This window comes from Bombus bifarius, unplaced genomic scaffold (assembly GCF_011952205.1).
Source record: "Bombus bifarius isolate JDL3187 unplaced genomic scaffold, Bbif_JDL3187 scf7180000009761, whole genome shotgun sequence".
In the NCBI taxonomy this organism is placed as follows: domain Eukaryota; kingdom Metazoa; phylum Arthropoda; class Insecta; order Hymenoptera; family Apidae; genus Bombus; species Bombus bifarius.
The window spans coordinates 93788-117475 of record NW_022885321.1 but is presented as its reverse complement, the minus strand read 5'-3'; the positions used below and the strand labels follow the sequence as shown (position 1 = coordinate 117475).

Below are 23688 nucleotides of genomic sequence, written 5' to 3'. Positions count from 1 at the left end.
ATTGGTATTGCAAGATAAAGGGATTTTTTCATGTGTAATTCAAACAAGTTTCGTTCTTCTACCGAAAATATGTTATGATTTAAATACAATTGTATTGCGTCATAATCACTAGAACAACAATCCAGACAAATCTTTTGTATTGATAAATCACATACGGACTGTTACTCTATGCAGAAAGGTACACCTTTTCTTCTATAAAAAATATCGTCTTTGAGAATTATTATTTTATAAATTTCCTTTGCGAATGTGTAAATTTTGTGGTTGAATTAAACAAAACAGGTTAAACAAACTGCTCCTATTGAATTAATTTTTACATTACAGTGATTTAATACATAAAATCTTAACGCCTAAATATAATTTACAACACAATCAAAATTTCTAACATACCATAAACCATTTTCTAAACGCTTCTCAAAATATCCAAGCCGCGAATTAATAAATTGGAACACCTGGAGCTCGCACGAAATCTCAACGCTTAAACATAATATCCCGGCCTAGAAACGAAAGCAGGCCGAACAGAGTCCGTAATTTAAAAAAGAACAACGCAGGAGCTTTGTTCGTAATGGCAATTCTCAAACGTAGCGCGAGTTGCGGGCGCGCGCGCGTGAAGTGCATAAACTTCCTGTGACGCGCGCGGCCGAAGGTACAAAACCGCGTGCAAGTTGCGGGCGGCGAATGCGCGCGATATAAAACGCCTTTGTCTTGCAAAAACCCGCAGACGTATATCATGCGAGGCCAGGCCACCAACGGGCATTGTTTCACTCTCGCATAATTACCGCGAGTCACGTTTTAAAGTTGAATTTCACCTAAATAAAGCTTAATGTTATTATCGCGGCCAACGGCGAGCCGCTGCCGCCATTATGAGCTGGTTACAGTCTCAAACGTCATTGTGCCGTGTGATCGTTTTCCATGATATTAAGGCGCAAACGACGTTTTTCCACTGTTTTTAACCCCGGCATCGTCGGCGACCCGTCGCGATCGACGTTAATTAGATGCACGCCGCGAGCGTTACCGGTGTGTTGCTGGATATATATTCTTGAATGGCTCGACTAACTTTGTTACATTGACTTCCCGTCGTTTCTTTGTACGTCTCCTCTTTTTCCTTTTTCGTTAGAAAAAGAATTTCGTTCGTTAAGCTGCCAACTCTAGAGATTATAATGCGATTTAGTAGGAAAAGCAAAGGAACATTCGCGAGGGTGCAGCTTCTTCCTTGGTCATTGTAATCTTGTCACTGTAGATTAAAACGGTAGCGTGCTATAATCACTATGTTACAAAATTAAAAAAAATTTGTTCCTTGTAGATTTTGAATATAATTATTTATCGAATATTTAAAATAGAAAATATATAACGATTCATGTATCGTCGTGACAATTATAAATCTTAACAACTTATAGTCTTTCGTGCGCACATACGACACGTGGGTTCTACAGCGAAGGGGTTAATTTATGAAATTCTGGAATTAATATCTACAGTGTAAGATTGCTATTGATGAAGTTAGTCTGGTTACGGTATGAATATCTTAGGAGACGTATTGATACATAATTTTTTTGTAAATTTTTCAATGTCATTATCTAAGTGTACAATTAATGTTCAATTGATCCCAACAAAGACATTGCTTGTTTTCATAAGTTCGTTTCTCCTCTTTTCAGTATATCGAGTTAATCAGTGAATGTGTTCTCTGATATTCAAATCATGGAGTTAATCAGTATAGCTTCTGAAAGGCTCTTATGAATCTCTCAGAAGATAAACTGATCAATTATAGTTTTTGTAATAAATGATTTTATTTCATAAACTCATTTATCGCAAGAAGATGGGACAAACAGTAATAAATTCCAAATTGTAAAAATACACCTTTTTTTATTTTCCAATTTATAACGTTGATCAATTTTCTTTTGAAGAATAATCAAGTAATTTACTGAAAGCATCAATAAATTACTATCCTATCAAAATGAAATATTCAAATCTAAACCGTAGACAAACAAATTGTAACAAGGAATTGTTATTAGGATTGCTATTAGTAAAACGGATGGTAGAATGGGAGGGGGGATGGTTGCCCTTAAATTTAACAGAGACATGGTCAGGAAGGTTGCGCATGTTCCACTGACGTCAACGCTAAATCGAGAAATTAATTACTAAAATTGCAAGAAAAACCGGAGCGGGTCGATAACTGATACAACTTCATTAAATTTACCGATCGATGAGGAGTGGTGAACGCGGCGACGCGGGCAAAAAATCAGGCTATTATCCCGCCGAAAACGGTGGTATTGATAAAACCCGCGTCGCGATCACGGCCGACCGGACAAACACAATGATAGCGAGCGAACGAAATTTTTTTTCTCCCCTCGCCTCCAGCCCCTGCCCGTCCTGATTCACTCCCCCTTTTGCCGACCCTGTACCACCACCTACGCATCCCCTTTCCGCCCCTGTGCCACCCCTTTCGTGCGTCGCTTCTGCAAAACTCTCCGTCCGCGGGCATAAAAGTCGGCGTAATAAACGGCGAGCGTCCGAAAGGGGTCGAAAAGGGATGGATTAACCGACGGCGGCCGTTGATGGAACAACGTAATGCATACGTGATGTTTAATTAATCAATTAATAACCGTATTATTGTTTTGTTTAATTAAAAATAATGAATCTCTCTCTGTCTGTAGCGTTGGTGGGCGGATTTACGAGCACGACCGGCGTCGGCATCATCCACCGTACGTATCAATCGCATTTGAAAGCTGACGCAGGCTACGGATAAGCCTACCTTATGTATCTGTGCTTTTTGTCGATATACGATAGGTTTATTTTTTCTTTTTTTGTCTGTTTTTTCACGTATCTTTTTGTTTTCTCTTACCCGTATATCGCTTTCTTCCTATCATCGAACATTATTTACGCGAGATGTTTGAATTTTTGTACTTTCTTCCTTTTCGTTTCAATGCACGCGCGAATTAGTGGATTTTAGTGATCGAGATATAGTCGTCGTGGAAACAATCACGTAGATTATATCGCTTTATGATTGTATGGATTGAAATAGAAATTTACGATGATCAATTGGTAGATATTTTAACATAGAAAAAATTGCAATAGTGATGAAACGAATCGAAGTCTACAGCTTTTTTCTGTATTCAAAGGCAATAGCCAGATGTTTTGAAAATTCATATTTCAAATGTTCAATTATATCCTATATATTAAAAGCTTCAAGGATTCAATACGAAGTATTCAAATATTCAAAATTTCACATATTTAAAATTCAAATATTTGAAATTCTATATATAAAAAATCCAAATTTTAAATACTCTAAATACCAATATCGATGATGGATATATCGATCGAAGTCAGAGACGGCTAGATAAGGACACGAAACCGGGATATTCTCCGTTGGAACCCAAACGCGTCCACGTTCCGGTTGACGGTTTATATTTCGCTAGTAGTCGATTTTAATAAACTCGATGTAAACGGTTGGCCCCTACCCTTTGTGGAGAAAGTTTCCGGGAGAGCGCGCCGATTTTTAAATATAGTGTGCCCGGTAGGTTTGGGCAGCAACGGGAGCCTGGGTCGGGTGTGGAACCGTGTGCCACCGTCAAAGCTTTTCGCCAAGCGTTCTCCGCTTGCCTCGTTGATCCACGAAAAAGGCTCACCATCCGTGGAATCTTTTGTTTATAATTTTTTTGATCATTACCCAACAGGCTACTAATTCCGCCGGCGGGTGCATTCAAAATTTATCGGCGACGCGACAAAACGCACCCTCCAATCTTTTTTATCTTCCTCTGCTACACCTGCTACTTCTGTCTCTGTTCGTCAACCGACTATCCGCGATCGTTCCTCTTCCCTTTTTCGCTGCTTTCCACCTTTCTCTCTCTATTCTGTTTCTCTTGCACTCGTGTCTCTCTGTCTGTCGCGGTCCCTCTATCTGTCGTGGTCCCTGTAGCTGTCCGCTCGCTTTCAACCGTCCCATTCCCTATTGGACAGCGTTCAAAGGGTATTCAGAGTCGAAGGTCTGGAAATGGTTCGGTGAAAAAAAACAGGTGAATAGAGTTAGGCACTTGTTTGTCCGACGGATCTATCCGGGCGTCGTGATTCACCCAAAATTCAGATCCTATCTTCTATTTCCTTTATATTGGTTCCTTCATTTTTGACCAATTAATTATACATAATTTTATAGTAATATTAGATCATTTAGTAAATTTTGAAGTTTGAAGATAATGAATGAATGATATCATTAACCCATTTTAGTTCTGCGTTAGTAGGCCAACATCATATCGAGAAACCGATTAGTTCAATTGAGAAAATGAATAAAACTAGAGGTAAAATCGTTGAATAATATAATTTCATTGATATAACAATTGGTCGTACCACATGCTAGCAAATTTTCAGTAAATATTAGTATGAAAAAGAACTTACCATTTCTTTCTACACTTCACAAATATCGCGTATAATATCCATATATTGCTATACATGACTTCTTTAACTCTTTATGTTCGTAGTAGCCAGCCGATCCAGAACGCTTTCACGTTTTAATTTCCAAACAGATAGAGCCTGTGCATAAATCACGTTCGTGGAACAGAAACATTCGAGAAATGTCTGACACGTATATCGAGGACAGTCGAATAAAAGTGGCTCCCCCGTACATCTATATACATGCATTTTTTTTTTTTTATTTTCACCGAGTTAATTGAGATTGCTCGAAACGCGAAAAACGTATCCGATCGCGAGGCGCGGCTGGGTCGCGTATCTCTCTTTGATCCTCCCGTCCCGACGTTTTTCCTACCCCGCGCGATATATACGAGCGTAATTATCAGCATTTAAATCCCTGTTCCCATCATCAAAAATGTGCCCCGACCACATCGGGCCACCGCTGTTTGTGTTCCGCGAAGAGTAACCGCTGCGTTTTCGAGAGGTAATCGGCATCGTCAAAGAAAGTGACGAGTGCCCAAGCACCGTTAATGAGACACGTTTTACGCGTATCCTGCGGGATAACTCCGATTCCACGTGCTTGTCTGTATGGCACATTCGAAACCAACCTCAGTTAGTAAGAGACATATAAAAAAAAAGAGAATGAAAGAGGGAAAAAATAAAAAGAGGGCGAACAAGTGGCCTCGAGGTGGTGGTGGTGGTGGTGGTGGTGGTAAAGGGTAACAGTCTGCATTCAGAGATCGCGGTATATCAGGGAAAGGGATGAAAAGGGGGTTGGTAATACGGGGTAGAGAGAGCAAAAGCGCGGGATACGGTAGAAATAATGTGTTTAGGCGCAGGCATTTTTATCGCGCTACACCCTCAACCCCCACCAACCCCGTTCGCCCCCTTCAGCCCCTAAAGCTTTTGTTGTTTCCAATGCTTTATGTGAATTGCACTGTAAAATCTCATTATATTCGTGTGCAATGCGTCCATTATATCCTGTGCCAGAAACATTTTCTCCTACCGGATTTTTCTTTTCCCTCTACCTCCTCGTGTTCTTTTTATATTTTTCTGTTTCTTCTCTGCTTTTTTTCCTACTTTTTCTTCTCTTATTTTTTTTTCTGTTTTATTCTACTTGCCATGCTTTCGTTTATTCGTTCCTTTTCTCGTTCATTTTCGTTCTCTCGTTCCTCCAGTGCACAGGTCTCTGTGACCGTCTCTGTTCGTTGTTCCAAAGCCGAAACATTCCCTAAATTTATTCGCTCGTGCGACGCGCCACGGTCTAATTTGTTTCGCCGGAGTACAACGCGCCCGATGCGAAACAGCGATGGACGCTAATTACCCCGCCGCCTCGACCGATCGCTGTTCGATTTCGTCTCTCGAATCCTGTGTCGCGCGCCCTCGACCGCCCTTCACCGGCCGCCCAACCATCCTCCACATGCCTCTTTCACCCTTCGTTCGATCTTTTGTTATGCTAGCTTTTCGTGATTTAGAGAATCGGTTGTTTGGGTCGCTTGTTCGATGCTTTGCTCCCTCCCTCCCTCCCTCCCTCTCTCTCTCTCTCTCTCTCTCTCTTACTCACTCACACACACACACACACACACCTCTCTTTCTGTCTGTCTGTCGGTCCGTCTCTCTCTCTCTTTCTGAACGGAGCAGACCCGATTGCGAATGGTTTTTTTTTTTCGAATGTAATCAAAATGTATGGACAGCGAATGTTCGATGAAATAGAAAAACAAAAAGGCTATGAAAATTGTTACGGAAGTTAATTATAGCGAAAAGGATTTCCCTGGAATTGGTATTTCGCTGAAACGTTGCTATCATCTTGCAAAAATATCGACGAAATTTAACGGCGCCTCTTTTGCGTATAGTTCGAGCTAATCTTACATTCACAGCGGAATAAAAGTGGAAAACTGTAATTATATCGAGAGAATATGATAGAATTTGAAATAGAAGTTCGTAATCCATTTTATAAAAATACTAGTAAATTTTGTAAGTGTCCCGGAATAAAGAATAGTTTCCTTATCTGCAGATCGGCTATTTTTTTATATCATTTAATGTTTCTTAAATTTACAAAATGATTTGCTTCATGAGCATGATAACTTTCATTACACATAACTTCACTTGTTGACAAACCTCACATAGCATCATATAGACAGAGTACATAAACTTTCACCATTCAGATCATACAGCATTCTTTGGCAAAGAAATCATCATTTTCCTTGCATTCCTTATATTTATTATTATTATTATTATAGTATCAGCAGTTCTAGTATTAATTTTCAATGTCATTTTTATATACTATATTTCTAATAAAAATAGAAATCTCCAAGAAAAGCTGCTAATCTCGATTTCGTTTCGGTAGATGGAATGGTTAAGGATATTTTATTTTATTAACAATCTTAGAATGAAATTGAAATTAGAAATTAAGCATATTAACAACTATTGTTTTTGCATTTGCTTCAAACTTAACAAATGCTGTTTAACTGGATCGAAACCGACCCAAAGTACTACGTAGAAGGGTTGAACGCTGCGCAAAATCGAAGTTAGAGTCGCGTCGATAGAAGACCAATTAGGAAAGCAGCTACAAATGACGATGTATCATCGAGCCATTATTAAGAAGAAAGAGAATCAGTCGGAATAAAAGTATGAGACGAACCGTTAAGCTCAGCCGGGCAAAGCAACTGGGAGGTTAATGGCGCGTCGTTGCGTATTCCAACGGTGTTTGTTTCCTCGCAGTTGGCAATAAACTAAGATAAATGAATGTCCGTAGGCTAGGCCACTATTATTCCTTCGCTCGCTGCTTACATTAAGTTGCCCCGCATTAACGGCGATGCTGAATGTATCGCACCCATTACAAGCACGAATTCCCGATCGAACGCTCGTCTCTCATTTGTACGAAGCACCATGAGGGAAGTCTGGCTTTCTTCAGGAGCTTGAAATCTAGGATCACGGTCTCGGAATGTTATGTGCTTTAACTGAATCGTAGAAGAAAACGATTGAAACAGTACGCTGCAATTTTTGGTATTTTCGTGCAAAGATCTCCATTCCAGTTGGTGATCGTAGATAAAGCTTCGCACGCTTTCTCAATTATCTACAAGTTTGGGGAATATAGGATTTTATGGTTGTATAAGGACACGTGTATTTAGATTTGATATCATCAATATCATTAAAAATACAAACAATGCTGTATATATAGAAAACATCGAAAAGGTAACAAATGAAAAAGTTTCCAAATATTCTTGTTCACACCGAAGCGAGCAAGAAAATTCCGAAAACATCTATACGCTAAAACACTAAATACATTTCACCCTGAGATATCGTTTCATCGACGACGGGTTGCTGAAATAAGCTGGTAGGAGTGTTTCTTTACTGCCCTACGAAACAATTCCCGAGCGTAGCTTCATCAACTCATCTCGTTTCGGAACGAAACCGACATGGTGACTGAAAATTATAACAGCATTGTGCGGCGGTTGCGTCCAAATAACCGGGATCGTTAGGTCGTAGCTGGGTACGTTTGGATAACCACAGGGAAACGCTTATGATTCGTTTGCGAAGTCGAATATCGCGCGACGAGAAGCCGCGAATCCATTCTGAAGGTAAGGCGGAGAAGAGAGGAGCTGCTGGAGGGCAACACGGTGGCAGGCAACCGTCGGCAGTAACGTCGTCGCAAAATCCACTGTGAGTACGCCTCAAATTCCGGCAGAGGAGGCTCAGCTCGTAAAGCACAGGAAGATGCATGCCGGGATATTAAGGCCATTATCGCCGTTGCATATTCATGCCGTATTATAATGAAAATACAGTTTATTACCGAAGATTAACAGCTTCTTACGACGACGTGCGCTCGCTGCCGAGCTGGCGACTACCCTCTGCGCCGCATTTCACCCCTCTTTCGCTGTGCCAGGATTCGATGAAGATGGAAACGCGTTCGATAGAAAGTTCTTTACCGCTGCGTTGTTCAGTGTGAGTGTTTTGGTCTTAGATATATCTCTTTGTATATTATGCCGAGTGGTATTGTTGTTAGATTTCTTAGTTAAAGTACTAAACCTTAGCTATGAACATATTTTTGTTCGTTTGGATAGGAAAATTTTCTTGGCCTTCTCGTGTAATAAGAAAGTTTTTATAAAACAGGTTATTTTCTTAGATCTATATTTGAATGTTTAAGAAATGATGACAACACGCCAGAAAAAGATATCGCATTGATATTCAAAATGTTCTGAAATGAATTATTTCCACCCACGCAAGAACTACTTAGGCAAGCTTGTGTGCTATTTACCAGAGTTGAGAACCAGTAGACCTTCAGGATTAAGGGAAAAACAAGTAAACCTTCGTAACCAAATGTAGTTAGTTTCAATCACCAGAGAGATTTCTCTGAAAATGCTTTATTTTCTACAAATTTAGTATAGAAGCTCCTCAATTATTTCAAATACTACAAATTATGCAGCAACCTGTAGCAATCTATAACAACCCACACAAGCAGTTACCATAATTGTAGATAATGAAAGAAAAACGAAGAAAATGTGCACCCTTGTAAATTTATCATTGGAAACGCAACAAGATACGAACAGAAGTGCACGTGTCGCTGAATTACGCACGTACATTACATACCTGCTACAATTTTAACTCTGTTGCCATCCTTGAATTTATATTTATTTAATTTCATTCTTACTCTCATTCTAATAACTTAAAAAGATTTCTAACGCTCTAAGAAAATATTTACTACGCCGTTGAAACGAAAAATGATGCGTACTTGTAACCATTTTTCCATATTATTTCACGAACCTGGGGTATTTTTAGAAGAACAGAATTGTGCCGCAAGTGACGAAAAAAACATAGTTTTAAGAATCAAACTATGGAATGTACGAACAGAACAATATTATATGAATGAACAAAGTCAAATCGATGTGATACAAATTTTGCGATATTTTATCTGCTCAGGTAGCGACGAGAGTTAGGAGCTGTTTTGGGAAGCTCGAATCCCCTAGTGTGCGCAGGAACTCGCGTGTGCTCCCGTTTATCCACCGTACATAAGTAATTAATTCTATGACTTGCTTGCCGAGTGACGCGACAGCTTCTGCCACGGCTGTCGCGTGCTTGCCGAAGAGTAAATAAGACGAAATGAGGGAATAGATTGAGGAATAATTCAGACATCTTTGTAAACCTTTTATTACTATGTGACGACATTGTTTCCTTCATTTATTCTTTAATTTACAATTGCGAATTTCATTATAAATTTTCGTTGTCTGGCAATTTTTCATTTATGGTTTTATTGCTTGTATATATATTTAAGTGTATTTTTGTTTAATATTTATGAAGCCGCTGTTGAAATAGTAACAAAATGTAAGATATCGCTGAATATTTCATCTAACATAATTATTTTAAATATCTTCTTCTCTTTTTGAATATACGGATTAACATAGAAGAGAAGAAACGAAAATCTTCAAAGAAACTTCTGAATAGATATAGGAAGATATATACACAAAATTTGGATTGCTATAAATACATTTATTAATACAGTGCGATAGTACAATAGTGAAATTTCGTCGCTCAAATTGAGATAGACGAATGTGGATTTTTTATTTATTTCAAGTGTCACGCGTAAAACACTGAATCTAACAAACATTACGAAATATTATGTTATAAATAACACATGGTAGGCTATAATTATTCAGTCAAACAATAAAACAGAATCTCCATCAGCAACTTGTCTGACTCACTTTCGACAATCCGCCAGAGTTCTCTCAATCTCTGTCTCTGTCTGTCTCTCTCTCTCTCTCTCTCTCTCTCTCTCTCTAAAACCGACCATGTCCAGCGGTTGTCACCCTCTTGAGCCAATTTCCTTGGCTGGGAGGGCCAGCCTCGCCGTCTTAATTCCTCCTCCACTATAGACGGGGAACGAGGTACTACAGAGATTCCGTTTACGTACCGTAAATAAGTAAATAATTCATTCTCTGACTCGCTTGGCAAGTGGCACGAGGAGTAAGCGTGTCCTGGAGGATGATGGAGGGAACAAGAGACCAAGGAGAGTGGGCGAGGAAACGCTCATGGAGGGGTTTCTAGGAAAGGGAGAAAGACTACTGTACCAGCAACTACGTCGTGAAGACGACGACAAGGGGTGGTAACACGGGCGGTGGGGATTGAAATCTGCATAATATCGGTAATGCTCAAAATGCGAGTCGCGTAGCTACCTGCCTTGCTTACCCCCGCGCTCCGCTCCACAGTCGCGTCAACTAAAACTTAATTATAATTAATTAATGCGACTGCTAACTGTGGCGGCCGGACAAGTATTGACCCGACACGCCACGCTCGACCGTTTCTGATTCTCTTCCCATGCGCGAATCCCTCTCGATCTTTCCTGTTCCTTCGTCTGATCCCCGGCTACTCGATGTCATCAAGGCCGCTGACGTGGCAGATCTCGTGTCTTAATTCCGCATTTCGACCGTCTTTGCTTTCGCCACCATCTTCGCCCTCTACGTTCCTCTCCTTCTCTCTTTACTCGACCGTCACAACCCCTAAGAGGAACGATAGAGAGGAGGGAGGCTTGGTGCAAGAACTGGGACATAACATTTCCGTGGCGGAGGCGGTACTAAGTCTATGGCTCCGTACAGTACGTAATTAGAAACCTTTGTGCAAAATGAATACTGTTAATTAACGTACCTAAAAAGACATTATACCCGCGGGCTGGTAAACTAAATATGGCCTCCGGCGAGCGTATTACACCGTTCACGGTGTAAATAAGCGATTTGCTCGTCGCCCACGCCGACAATATACGCCTTCTTGCTACCGTTAAGTCATAATGAATTGTATTCGCGACTCGCGAGAAGAGTTCCCTCTTCGTTGTTGGACGCAGCGTCGAGTTACGTCGCCATCTACAGCCTCGTCGCACGCCGATTTCGTACTCGAAGCCGGCTAATGCGTGGAAAACTCGCGAGGGTCGTTCTTTCAAAACGATCCCTCCAAGAAATTTTGACGAAAATTCTAACAACACGGACTTACGAATATTTGAACAGAAAACCAACAAAATTATTCTTCTCACATTTCTCTTCTGTAATTTTTATGTGAAATAAAAAAGGGAACAAAATGATAGATTCGAAAGTACAATCCTTCGAAAATGGGTAATAAACTTACAGTGTATCATAACACGCAATAAATATTAGTTTGATCGTCCCGTTAAATTAACTGAATCAGTATCAGTCCAAAGTGTTCAAAAGAATATTAAAAACATATTTAATCTTAAAATCAAACGAACGGACAGTTTTAACGTGGCATTGTTGGACAACGTATTGAAGTTAAAAATTGATCAAACTAGGATCTAACATTTTAATTTAATATCTATTTTGAGCTTAGATCGAATGAATCATTCGCATTACGTGATATTCTATGATATTTTGTGATTAAATAGGAAAGCACGATAGGTGGATTATGTCAAGAGATGATGAATGTATATGGTTGATATTAATTGTCTCTTAATTTATTAATTCGTTCGCATTATCTCAGAATCGTACAGCGAGAGATCGTCCGAGGTCGTCCGAGATCGGGGTTCTCCGTTCGCTTTTACGTGGCCCGACTGGAGTTCGGCGGGCAATTACAATATGAAAGGCACATAAATCAGCGGGTTTAATTAACGCGTTGTTATTATGATTATGACACCTCCACGGGATTATAATATCCCGAAATGCTCCTGGAGAGCACAGTACCCGCTGTAAGCCATTTTTCAATGGGCCGCAAACGCGAAAACTCCTTTTGACTTATCACGGGATCCGTTTGAAAGAAAGTCACCCTTGTCGCGCGAAATTTTCTACTTTTATCCCTTCAATTCTTTTTAAAAAATGAATATTAGCTAGGAAAGTAACATAAAAATAAGATTTGAAATGAGCATAGTTTTGGAAATAGCATAAGCTTAGAAATTATTTTTAGTTTCTTAAATCGAATTTGAAAAAATGCTCAGTTAATTGAATTAAAGTCAGTCAAATTAATTAAATATTGAATGAACGGCTCAGAGAAAAGGTAACATAAGCGATACAATTTTTAATTTGGAGAAACTGTAATTAAGTTTGTAAGCTTTTTTTAAACATAAAATTCATTACTATTTGTATTCATAAAATAAAGACACTTGCACAATTTTTCATTTAAGCGAATACGGACCTTACACATTATTTCCTGAGCTTATTTTTGTTTTTTTTCTTTTTTTTTTTGGCAAATTGAAAACAGGTGTCATTCCCAAAGCAATTTCCACGAAAACTTTTACTATTCCGAAATATCCCAAAAACGCAAACAGTCGAAAATGATGAGAAATTCTCGAGGGTACATATTTCCAAAGGAGTGGAGAACAATGGAAAGAAAACGAAGGACATTGAAAGACAGAGAAAAGAAAGAACCCTTGGTCGTAACGAAAGAACGGCCGGGAACAGAAACTCCAGTTTTTCTCCCTGTCCTCGTTCCCCTGACTGCGAAACAGTCTGTGAAAGCACGACTTCTCTATTACCGTCAGTTAATAGGGTTTTTAAAAGTCAAGTGCATCTCGCATCCCTGCAGCATGACGAGAGTGTGGGACATAGAAAACGAGTGAGAGGAAGAGAGTCCGGGACGATGGCGTGCACATAGGTGGAAGGCAAAAGGTAGCGAAAACGTAGAAGAGAGATTGGCAGAAGCTGGAAGGATGAGACTGTATTCAAAGGTAGCCAATATAAGCCCGGCAAGTGCTCGCTGTTGTGGACGTTTGCGAGAGTTTTTCTGCTATGACTGGTAGTTCCAGAAAACACTCGCTCGATACTCATAATCAAGTAATCACAGATGATGCGGGAGCATCGAGTGGTACGTTTCAGCTATTAGCCCTCGTCGATATACATGGGCAGTAAGAGAGACGATGATGAGAGACGCCTTTTAGTCAGCGGCTCTCAAGCTACACACCGTGTACCGTTACCGCGGTGGTCGAGTCGATCGGAGCTTATGTTCGTGTCGCAAGGGGAACGGCAAGAGAATGAGGGTGACAGATCGTATGGCGATAGTGTGTCTCGCGAGAAACGGACTAGGGGACGATAAAGAGAAATCAATCTACGGGGGCCACGTACGACGCGAACGGAAACTGACTGAGCGACCCTGTGATATTTTTTAATTAATCGAATTATTGAACTGTATCGCAATTGAATTGAATTAAGTGTCGGTGCCGCGGAACCTGGAAGCGCGCAATTTTCTGTCATTATTGCAACGTCCTCCACCCCCTATAGCCCCTTGTGCAGTCTGCTCTCTATCGTCGTCTCCCTCAGTCGTCTCGATCGTATCTTCTCTTCTTCCCCCTTTTCCTCCTCGTTCCCATGTTCTTGCGTTCTTCGTCCCGCTGCTCGTCACCCTTATACCTTTTCGTCGCCCGTTTCGTCGCGACCCTTGGACTACCCCTTCCCCTCTGCCGTTCCACGTTCCATCCGCACCCTCGTCGATACACGCACTCACGCATCAACCAACACTGCCGCGTGACGCGCGTTTATATCGTAGCTGCACCACGTGGCCCTCACTAATTACCTATCCAGCTGTACCGCACGAGTAAACGACGGGAAGGGTTGTGCCTCCGCGCGAACGCCAAGGATTTTTTTTCGGTCCCCGGGAAATATTGATAAAGTAAACGTAGCTGTCTCGGCAAGCGAGATAATTAAAAAAAAAGAGAACAAAGGGAATCCTTGCCGCGCGTCGAAAATAGAGTGGGCGCGATTAAGAGATCTTTTCTCTGGAAAATTGTTTTTTTAAAGAACGTCTATTTAGGAAATTTTTAGTGGAATTGAACTAATATTTTTATTTTTGTATTTGAAGTAGTGGAAGTAAATCGTTCAACCCTTAACTGGTGCAGTGAAAATTAAATAACCGATAGAAATACATTTTTCATTCTCATGACAGAGTGTTGTACTTCTCACTATGTAGTTACCTTTGATGTCTGTACGATGTAAGATTAGTCTTTGCTGATTAATTGTTCATTTCTTGCTTTCTTATCAACGATCTCACTTACACCTTATCAGTCGAGGATTAATTTATTCTTAAATTCAAAAAGATATTTGCTATATGTGTGGCGTGTCTTCTAGAATATCTTTGAAGCTATTAACACACACGATGGTTAACTATCATGCTCGGTCAAATATCCCCTAGCACGAACTCATACTTGACGTATTTCAATTAACCTCATTGCCGTGGCTCGTTACGTCCACCGAATGTCAAACATGCTTGTCCATGTTACGGGGATCCATGGCGGCCGTGACATCGAACCTTCCACCAGCTGTTCGACGATTATTATTTCAGCCATTGTCGAGTATCGTTCAGATCCTACAACTGACTGTGCGAACCATATTTGAACATATGCTGAGAAGTATTACTCCGACGATTCTACTTTCACTTATAAAAACTACTCGCACTCCTACTTTTATTATCCATGAAATTTTACGTTCTTATATTCGAGTGATTCATTATAAACTTTTAGCCAATCTACCCAGGGTACAATTATAGCGGAAACCGAGAACGATTACATCACCGATCCCATAAAGATCGATACAACTTTAATTCCCCGCGGTTCACCGGTTTCAATCGCCGCATCCCGAGGGTGGATTTCAAAAATTCAGCGGACCGATCAAATCGCGGCTGCCACATTCGGTATCCCGGTTGGCGAAACGAGGTCCGCCGAGGCCACGATTTCCCCTTGAAACCTGGTAGGCCTATCGAGCGGCGGCAGACCACAATAATTCAAACGAGACGAGGCCGGAACGGTTACGAAAACCGCGGAACGAATCGTCTCAACGAGACACGATTTAGAACACCTCTACGCTGGCGCGTCGTCGTCGACGAAAAAGGTATGGGTTGGATAAAGAGGGTGGGTGAAGAAGATGGGTGAATGAGTAAGAGAGGGTGGAGAAGAGAGAGAAAGGAAGCAGAAGAGGGAAACACGAAGTTGAAAGAGGAGGTCGTGGGTGGTTGGGTGGACCATGGGGTGCGGAAGGGCGACGGTGTGGGGGTAGAGGGTGGTCTAACCAAACTTAATTGAATCCCAGTCCGAATGTATAATATGTAGACTGCCTGCATAATGTCGTGAGCCAGCAGTGATTCTCAACGGGCCACGTGGCCGTTTCAACGTTAAGCGTCGCGACGCTGGCCTGGCCGCGACAAACACCGAATTTTGAGAACCATCCACGGAATTAGATATACAATAATGTAAGCAGAGCCCCGTTGCGGTGTAAGGGCTGATGGTAAGGTCATGTATATTCATACATCGGTCGACCCACCTCCGATTCTCTCGCCCAACCACCCCTACCAACGTAGCTACCACTACCACACTCATCACGACCACCTTCTCAGCCAGCTTTTCTATCTTACTCTCTCTTGCTCTCTCTTGTGTTCCTCGAGCTCATGCTCCTCTTTCATCCTCGCTCACACCGTGCTGTACTCGCCTTCAACCGACCGCCCCCTCTTAACCGGCAAAGACCGAGAGCCAAACAACCACGCTGCGAATAGATTTACGTCACGTCCGCGCTGTTTACGACTGGCGAGCATTAAGATGTCTGTTGCGAAGAATATTCTGAACGTTGCCGATGAGCTGATTACAGGGCGCTCGCGTGTACCGGATAGTTGGCTCGTTCTTAGCTAGATGGTATATATACCGGACGCTATCAATAGTTGTTGCACGTTGTTTTAGGGATAATTGGTGTGCGATATTCGACAGGATTATATGATTAGAGTGAGTGAGATTAATCTTAAGGTGGTAGAATTTGTAATCTTGTTGACTGATTAAGGTTTCGTTTGTCGTAAACAGTATCTTTGATTGTTAATTATTGATCAAATGCAGTTTCTATACAAAGAAGTATATCGTACACCGTGGCATTTGCATAGTATTGTATTTATTATAGCATTTATTCATATCATTTATTAGTATAGCTACAAAAATTTCATGGTAAACGTGAAATGTAAAACTTGATAAGAAAATGCTTCTTTAGACAGTAACGTGCAAATACTTTCTGCAGTCACTTTATGTCAAAAATTTCAAAAACTGGATAGATTAAAACATCAAATCCACTTCAAAATAGGACCGTAAAGTCTTCAATTACATTTATGAAATAAAAAAAGTAACACAATTTTAGAAAATATCGCATACAGACTACGATAGTGGTTTTCCCGTTTAATTTGACAACGTAACGTTACATGATTGAATAATTCTTCATACCCGTTTCGTCTCCTGAATCATTTAAAATAATCGCATCCACTTAAAACCGTGAAAACCACGTTATTTAAAAGTTTCCTCTGGCTAGGAGCAGCAAGTTCCGCCGAAACTTCGTTTTGATTCTGCCCAATCAGACGAGCAAACAGCGTTTCGCCGGAATTTATGCAGGACGTAATTACACGCAGCCAAGAGAAGGAAAGATACAGTCCGGTGCATTATCGCGAGGTCTCGGGGATTTCTTACAATTTCTCGAACGCGGCGTGTCCGAATAGTCGTTAGAACGCATTTCCTCGGAAACGATATCTGGATATAATGAAGGATCCATTTACAAGTAAGATTCGCCCCGGCGACTTCATTACCCCACGATTTCACCACGAACACCCCGCGGCATTCGTAATGAGCGATGGTCATTCATTTTAATATCCATTAAATGCAAATACCACCGGGCACAAACGTTTACTCCTATTTCGAATTATTTCGCTGACTCGCCGTAATTAAGCTTTTCGAAGGGACTCGGGGAAACATTACCTACGGAGGAGTCGTTACCGGTAACGATGCCCCTCTACTTCTCGTCTTTCTCTTTCTTTCATTCTACGTATCGTTTCCTATACAAAAAGTACCCGAACGCTTGGCACAGAATCCTTTTCTGAATATATTACGTGCATTACAAGAAAAGTTTTGAAATTTCTTTAGTATTGTAATGAAACACATGATTATATTCGTAAAATTTGTAACCAATCTAGAAATGTATATAGAGAGTACAAGACATTTATTACAGATATACACTTGATGAATAACTAATATACAGCATAAACATACAATTAGTGCCAGTTGGTTTCGCTAAATTTGTGGCTTATTAATGCAGTGAATAATTGATTGTTCAAATACTTTGACGATCCTTGCAAAATGTATACATCCAATAAATATTGTATGTAACTTCTATATATATTTTGAAATCCGTTCCATTAGAGTTATGATAGTCTTGTCTCGATATAGTGAAATTTCAAAATGGTTTGTATAATATAAATGTATATATAAAAAATTGCTAGGAATGTTCTGATTCTTTCATAACCCATTGTACAATGTATGTATAATGACATGGAAGTATTCAAACAGTTCACGAAACGAAGAATCACAAATATGTGAAAATTGAATTGTTTACGATTTGAAAAGTAATTTTCAAACAACACTTTTGTACATAAATTTTCTTTATCGCTTGATGTTTAGAATCATACTATAAATGTGGCACGATTTTTCAACACCCTATATATTACCACCTAGTAACATCATTCACCGTAACGATTTTCATGCGCGATAACTGGAAATTAAAGTTTAATACACAGAACGGTGGAGGAGGATGAACTTGAAAAAAAAAGGAAAAAGAAGAAAAGAAGCGATCGTCTTATCGTCTTGCCTCGGTTTAAAATATTCATAAATTCCCGCGTTAATGACGCCGGTTTTATAATCATTTTAATAGAATCGTATTACTCGTGCCTAAGGTTGACATAAAGTTCGCCTCGCGATTTCCATACTGCCTCCCAGGGAAACGGTATTGTCCCCGCTGGATTTTACGAATTGTAATTAAAGTAAGGTTGTAATTGCCGCAGAGAAAGGAAAGAGAATGTCTGTTTACGAATGTGGCGTTCGATTTTGCGAAATTGCAAAATATATCGTCGCGAGCAACCTCGAGCTCTGAATTTGATAATCATAAAATTCTGGTGATCTATTCTATTATTAGAGAACATAAATTTAAATGCTAAAATTGTATTTAAATAATAGTCTGCATCTACTGGAGGAGTGACACGTGTAGACAGAATTTTTCCGGAAATTGGTTTGGAATAAAAAGTTGGCAATCATATGGCAATTTCTTCTCTTTTACGGTTTAAATAATAGATGTGTCATTTTTCGAGCTAATAAAAGAATAAAAGAAACCAATTTCTAAATTCACTACGCTATCTCTATATGAACAAACTTCCTTTTACTCAGAACGTTTTAAGAATACCGATCGTCATGATATTAGTTATAACATACTTTTTAATACACTTTTTATAACACTTTGTGAACTTATCATCTATTCTGTCCTAATTTATCGCTTCCCTTTTCAACTGTCATATCAAAAATGGCATCAAATTCAGGAAATTGACAAAAATTATTTATTATTGTCTTCTTATATAGTTTTCATACTTTAAGACGAAGAAAGATTTTAGAACTTTTATTTTTACTTCGCGGAATCGTAAAATCGAATATCGTATTGAGCATCTTTTAGTATACCTTCTTTTCGTACATATATGCATGTTTATATGTATAATGCTATGCACGCACTGCATGTCCTTTTGAAATATTTTACACTATTCTTAAAACTTTACACTGCGTATTATTAGTACTTCTATTACAAATCTATTACAAGAACATAATAAAATATACAATGATCAAATTAATTAGTACGTAAATACGTAGGATAATAAGTAAAACGGTATTTTTTATAGGCATTGCAGAAATCTAAAAACAATAAGAAAAGAGTACTGAAATCAAAAATATTAAAAAGGTGCCAAAGATAAAATGATCGAGAATTTAATAAAATTCATTAAAGGTTACCCCGGGAGGTTGGCGATAAAAAGTAATTAAAGCGTTGAAAAAGGTGATAGAAAACCAGTCAAAAAGTGCAGGCTGGAATTTCAAATTTCCAAGTTGGAGGTACACGGTAGATTGACACATTGGAACGTGACGAGAGTGGCACAGTTGCCTAAGCCTGATGCACCGAATGGGCTGTATTAGAATGCAGTGGCGTGTGGTAAGGGTAGATTTTTCGGGGATCGCGTGTGTTACAAGAGTAAGACGCGAGCCGCGGATGCTCGAGACACAAGCCACCGTCGGTCGTTATACACTCAACATTCTACAATCTACCCTTTCTATCGGCCCTAATTTATGTTGAGTAAGGTAGCAGCAGTAACCCACCCTCGACTTGCTTCGCCTAGGAAGCCTCGGTAATGTTTCAAGTGGCTTGTCTGTTGTTAATTTAACCCGGTGGAGGCCTTGATGGGGGTCTGTCTACCCGCTGCCATGCTCTGCTCGTTGCGATAAATCGGTCATTATCCCGATACCTGGTTGTACCTCGACCAAAAGAGAGAAGACTCCCCCTCTTAACCTTCGTCTTATTTTTCTTTTCTTTTCCTTTTTCTTTTCGTTTTTGATTTGTAGTTGATACAGGGTATAAAGGGGGTGGAACTTTGGGTTTTCGCAGCAGAGTGTTCGTTTTCTCGGGGTTACGCGATTACCATAACCGGATCGGACATTGCTGATAAGCGACAATTCTGGCCAGATAGCGGTGCAGATTAGGGGGAATTCTCGAGTGAAAATTACGGATTCTCGGTGGTCCCGTGGTATCCAGTTTTCGGGACGTTTCGCGTTGATAATGTTCCACTATCTTCGAATAAATTTCGTTACTATCTGTATCTTTTTTCAATATTCCGATACTTGTACTATTGTTGTCTCCAATGCTTTTTCTATTCTTTCTTTTTATCTAACTGTGTGATATTATAGCAAGATACTCTGTATTCCTTAATCATATTTGTTTTGGCTTCTAAGAGATAGTAGTTATTTGTTACGTATATTTTTTGGTAATCTTCTGACATAGAAGAAGCGAGACTATTCAGCAGCAAATCTGAACTTGTTTGAAGTGAATGTTATCCTGATACAATTCACGTCTCTCTTAAGTTATGCATGAAGTTCTCTACTATCTTCCGAGATATTTTAGAGACATTATTCTTTTCATAAATGAAAAGAATTCGTAATTACAATTTTGTATGAAGAAGAAGATTTAGAAAGTTGTATTTAACAATTTCAAACTATAATTTATTTATTTCAAAAGCAAATGCAAGATATTCAAACAAATTCATTCTAACTAATCAGTACAAATTACCAAACTTATGTTTACGTCTTGACTGTATACTTTCTCAATATGTACAACGTTAACATAATTGCATACCTGTAGTATCTGTAATATAGCGAACTCCTTAAAGTTAAAGTCTTCTAAAAAATGTCTATAAAAAATTTCTTGCCTCTTCTAATCGAAAGTAGTGACACGATGATTTCACCCTTCGATCTAGGCCATCGACATCGTAATTTTCAGCGGAGCAAATCGCGCGTTGCACTGGTGAACACAACGGTCGCAAACATATACGGAGGAGGGCGAACCCTTTTCCGCGTATCCTGTGCACCCTTTCGCGCCGGGCCAGGCCGACTCGGCTGGAACATTAATATCGCGAAATGAAGCTCATTTGCATATAAATAAGGCGGTGGTGGGGCATGGTGGCGCGGCGAGGGAGAGAAACCAGGATGAACCACCCTTTCCCTCCTTCTACCCCTCTCTTCCCTCCTTCCGTAACCTCCTCTGTCTCTGTCGATCTCACTTTCTCTTACGAGAAACCCCACCCTGGACTAATTACACTTACAGACAAAGCAGCCTTGTGCCGAGGGTTCGGTCGATTCTCCCTCTTTCTTTCTCTCGTTTGTCCATCTTCCTCCAGCTCTCTCCGTCTCTGGTTAGTCCCTTTTCATCCCCGTCCTTCTCACACGTGCTCCCTCTTCTCCCTCTTTCTCTCTGTCCTCCTCATCCCAACTGCCCGATAACAACGATTCGCAATGACCACGTGATAATTGCAACCCCCGTGGAGCACGTCCCCGTTAGGATACCCCGGTCGTCGAGGAAATTCATCGTTTCCTCGCACCGCTTCGCTCTGGATGGCCACGGATAATCCTTAATCCCGATCAATGGAGTACTTGTGACGTGGTACGCGGTGAGTTAAAAGTGTCTTGGTGGGTCTGTTACGTCGTGATACGGACTTTGTTAATGGGCTTTTCTTCTCGTTTCTTCTTCTTTTTTCTTTTTGTTCTTCCACCACTCTTCCTTTCTTTTTGCCCCTTAGTGGTAAGGTTTCTAATGAGGCGTGCGGTTTATTTGCTTATTCCTGTGTTCCGCATTCGTTGTATCTTCGCCATTGAATTTCTGTACGTTCAGAGAGATGGGAATGGATAGATAGGTTACAAAATCTGTTTTTGTAAGCTATATTGCTTATGTAGTACCTTACGAAATAATTTTTGTCTTTTCTCTTGTATATTTTACTGATCCTCAAAAGAATCCATCTAGATTTCTTTAAAATTAATATTTTAATTTTATACACTTATTTTATAATTGTTACAATCCCACTGATCATAGTCTCGATTTCTTCAGAGTCATCTGAAACCAAGATCAAGATTCTGTTTTGCTGATATACATGTTATTCCAATACCTCGCTTACAGATATTACAATCCTGCAACAACCATTCTTAATTATTTCTACCTCCGGCACTCATCACAACGTTAAACAACAAGAATCCTTTCAGTAACCCCAAGTCGAGCAAACTGAAGGCTCGTGCACGATATCCGAGCGGAAAGCAGTAATCCCCGCGTGTAACGAGCAGGGCTAGCTCGCGAAAGCCTTTTAGAGCAAAAAAAAGAAACATCGCAGCAAACGACGAAGAAAAAGAGCCGCGAAACGAGAAAGAGAGGTAGACAAAAGGGAGAATCGATCGTAACGAAAGATTGGCGAGAATATAAGCGTACGTGGGAAAGCCGGTGCCGCGGGGGCCGTTGTATAGAGAAAGAAACATAAAAACGCGTATTACCGATTCCGGAATACGGCCATTAGTCTGAAGTCAGCGCGGCTATCGTTTATTAAGCGCAAACAGATATTAATGTATTTTTACACGCCGCGCCGCCGTTTTCGTTGCGCCGACGCCACGAACCGCCGCCGCCGCCGCCACCGCGGACGCCGACGCCACCGACGCCGCCAGGCACCGCTGGCGCGGTCCGCGGGGTCGAAGCCAAATCCAATTACTTTTATTCGGGCGAAATGAGTGCAGCTAAGTCATTAATACTAATCAATGGCGCTGGGACCTGATCTCCCGTTCTCTTTCTCTCCCACGCACACGCTCCCACACTTTCCATACGATCTTTCTCTCGTACTCTTTCTCTATCACGTCCCCCTATGTCTCTGTATATGCGTTACCGGTCGCTCGCGCGTTCCACACGAATTACCCATAACTCAAATGCCTCGAAATGACTTTATTGCAAAAAACTTGCGCTTTTGCGCGGCCGCGAGCCGCTTCTCTCGTCGTATCCGCATTGTTAAAGGCTCCCGTGCCGATAAGTAATGTTTATTGTTGCATTTCCAACGACCGTGTATCCCAATCCTGTGCCACCCTCTTTTTTCCACCCCACCACTGAACCAGCTCGCAACGCCGCCCTTTTTCTGCTCGCGTTTTTTTTTTGCACCACGTTACCCTGTATATATGTGTGACTGTTCGATACATATATGCATGTATGGATAGACACACGCGTGTCCACGTACACCCCCGTCCACCCTCTGATCCGATCTGGGTGGTGGTCCCTCTCTTCCCGTCTCTACACTTCTCTCTCTGTCTGTCGAGCGGAGAACGCTGCAGCACGGTTTTTCGCATTAGCGAGATGGCCCGTGAGGGCCGGCTAACGATTTTTTACTGCTCGAACCGACCAACGAACGATCCTTCCCGCGAAATTTAAAGCGTTATTATTTCGTTCGGTCGGGCATTGTCGCTGATGGTCGCTGTTCCGATTGCTCTGGACGCCGGTGCGCGCGTCACAGGAATGAGAGAGGGAGAGGCGAGGGTGGCTCGTGTAAATCGGGCTGCTTTCCAGCCGTTTCGAAGGTGTGAAAGGTCGCGGATTAGTTTCTTTGTATCGGGGAATGGGACTTTTTTGTCGAACCGTCCCGAGAATTTATGTCTCGCCGTGGATCCCCGACCATGCCGACGAGAATGTCCCCCCCCCCCCAGGTTCGATTTATTGGAGTTGCAATAACTCGAAAATTTCAGTTTATTTTACCGGCGGGGCCTCCAACTTCCGTGTTCCTACCCTAGCTGCATAGGGGACGCGTTGCTCTCCAGAAATTTGTATTTGTAACCCTCGTGTGTTTTAGCATTGTTCCAAGCTTGCTACTAACGTTTTTAAATCTCCCGGAAATTAGAGTTCTCTGTCGAAAATTTTTGTGGAAAATCAGTCCGTGAGGTTTTACGATTTGTAGGATTTTTGGTCCTTTGTGGAA

General features: G+C 40.9%; 1 protein-coding gene across 4 annotated transcripts in view; it reads left to right on the top strand.

Moving 5' to 3' along the window:
• LOC117215659 (POU domain, class 6, transcription factor 1) overlaps window positions 1-23688 on the top strand; it is a 211125-nt gene that overhangs the window by 153973 nt on the left and 33464 nt on the right. For 2 of the 4 annotated variants that reach the window (XM_033462042.1, XM_033462040.1), the window contains exon 3: window positions 2649-2696. The exons of 1 other annotated variant lie outside the window; for it this stretch is intronic. In XM_033462042.1, the coding sequence (XP_033317933.1) occupies window positions 2649-2696 (48 nt within the window). Of the gene's footprint in view, window positions 1-2648; window positions 2697-17856; window positions 17863-23688 lie in introns of those variants that run through there. One more of the 4 variants, XM_033462043.1, reaches the window with a different exon arrangement.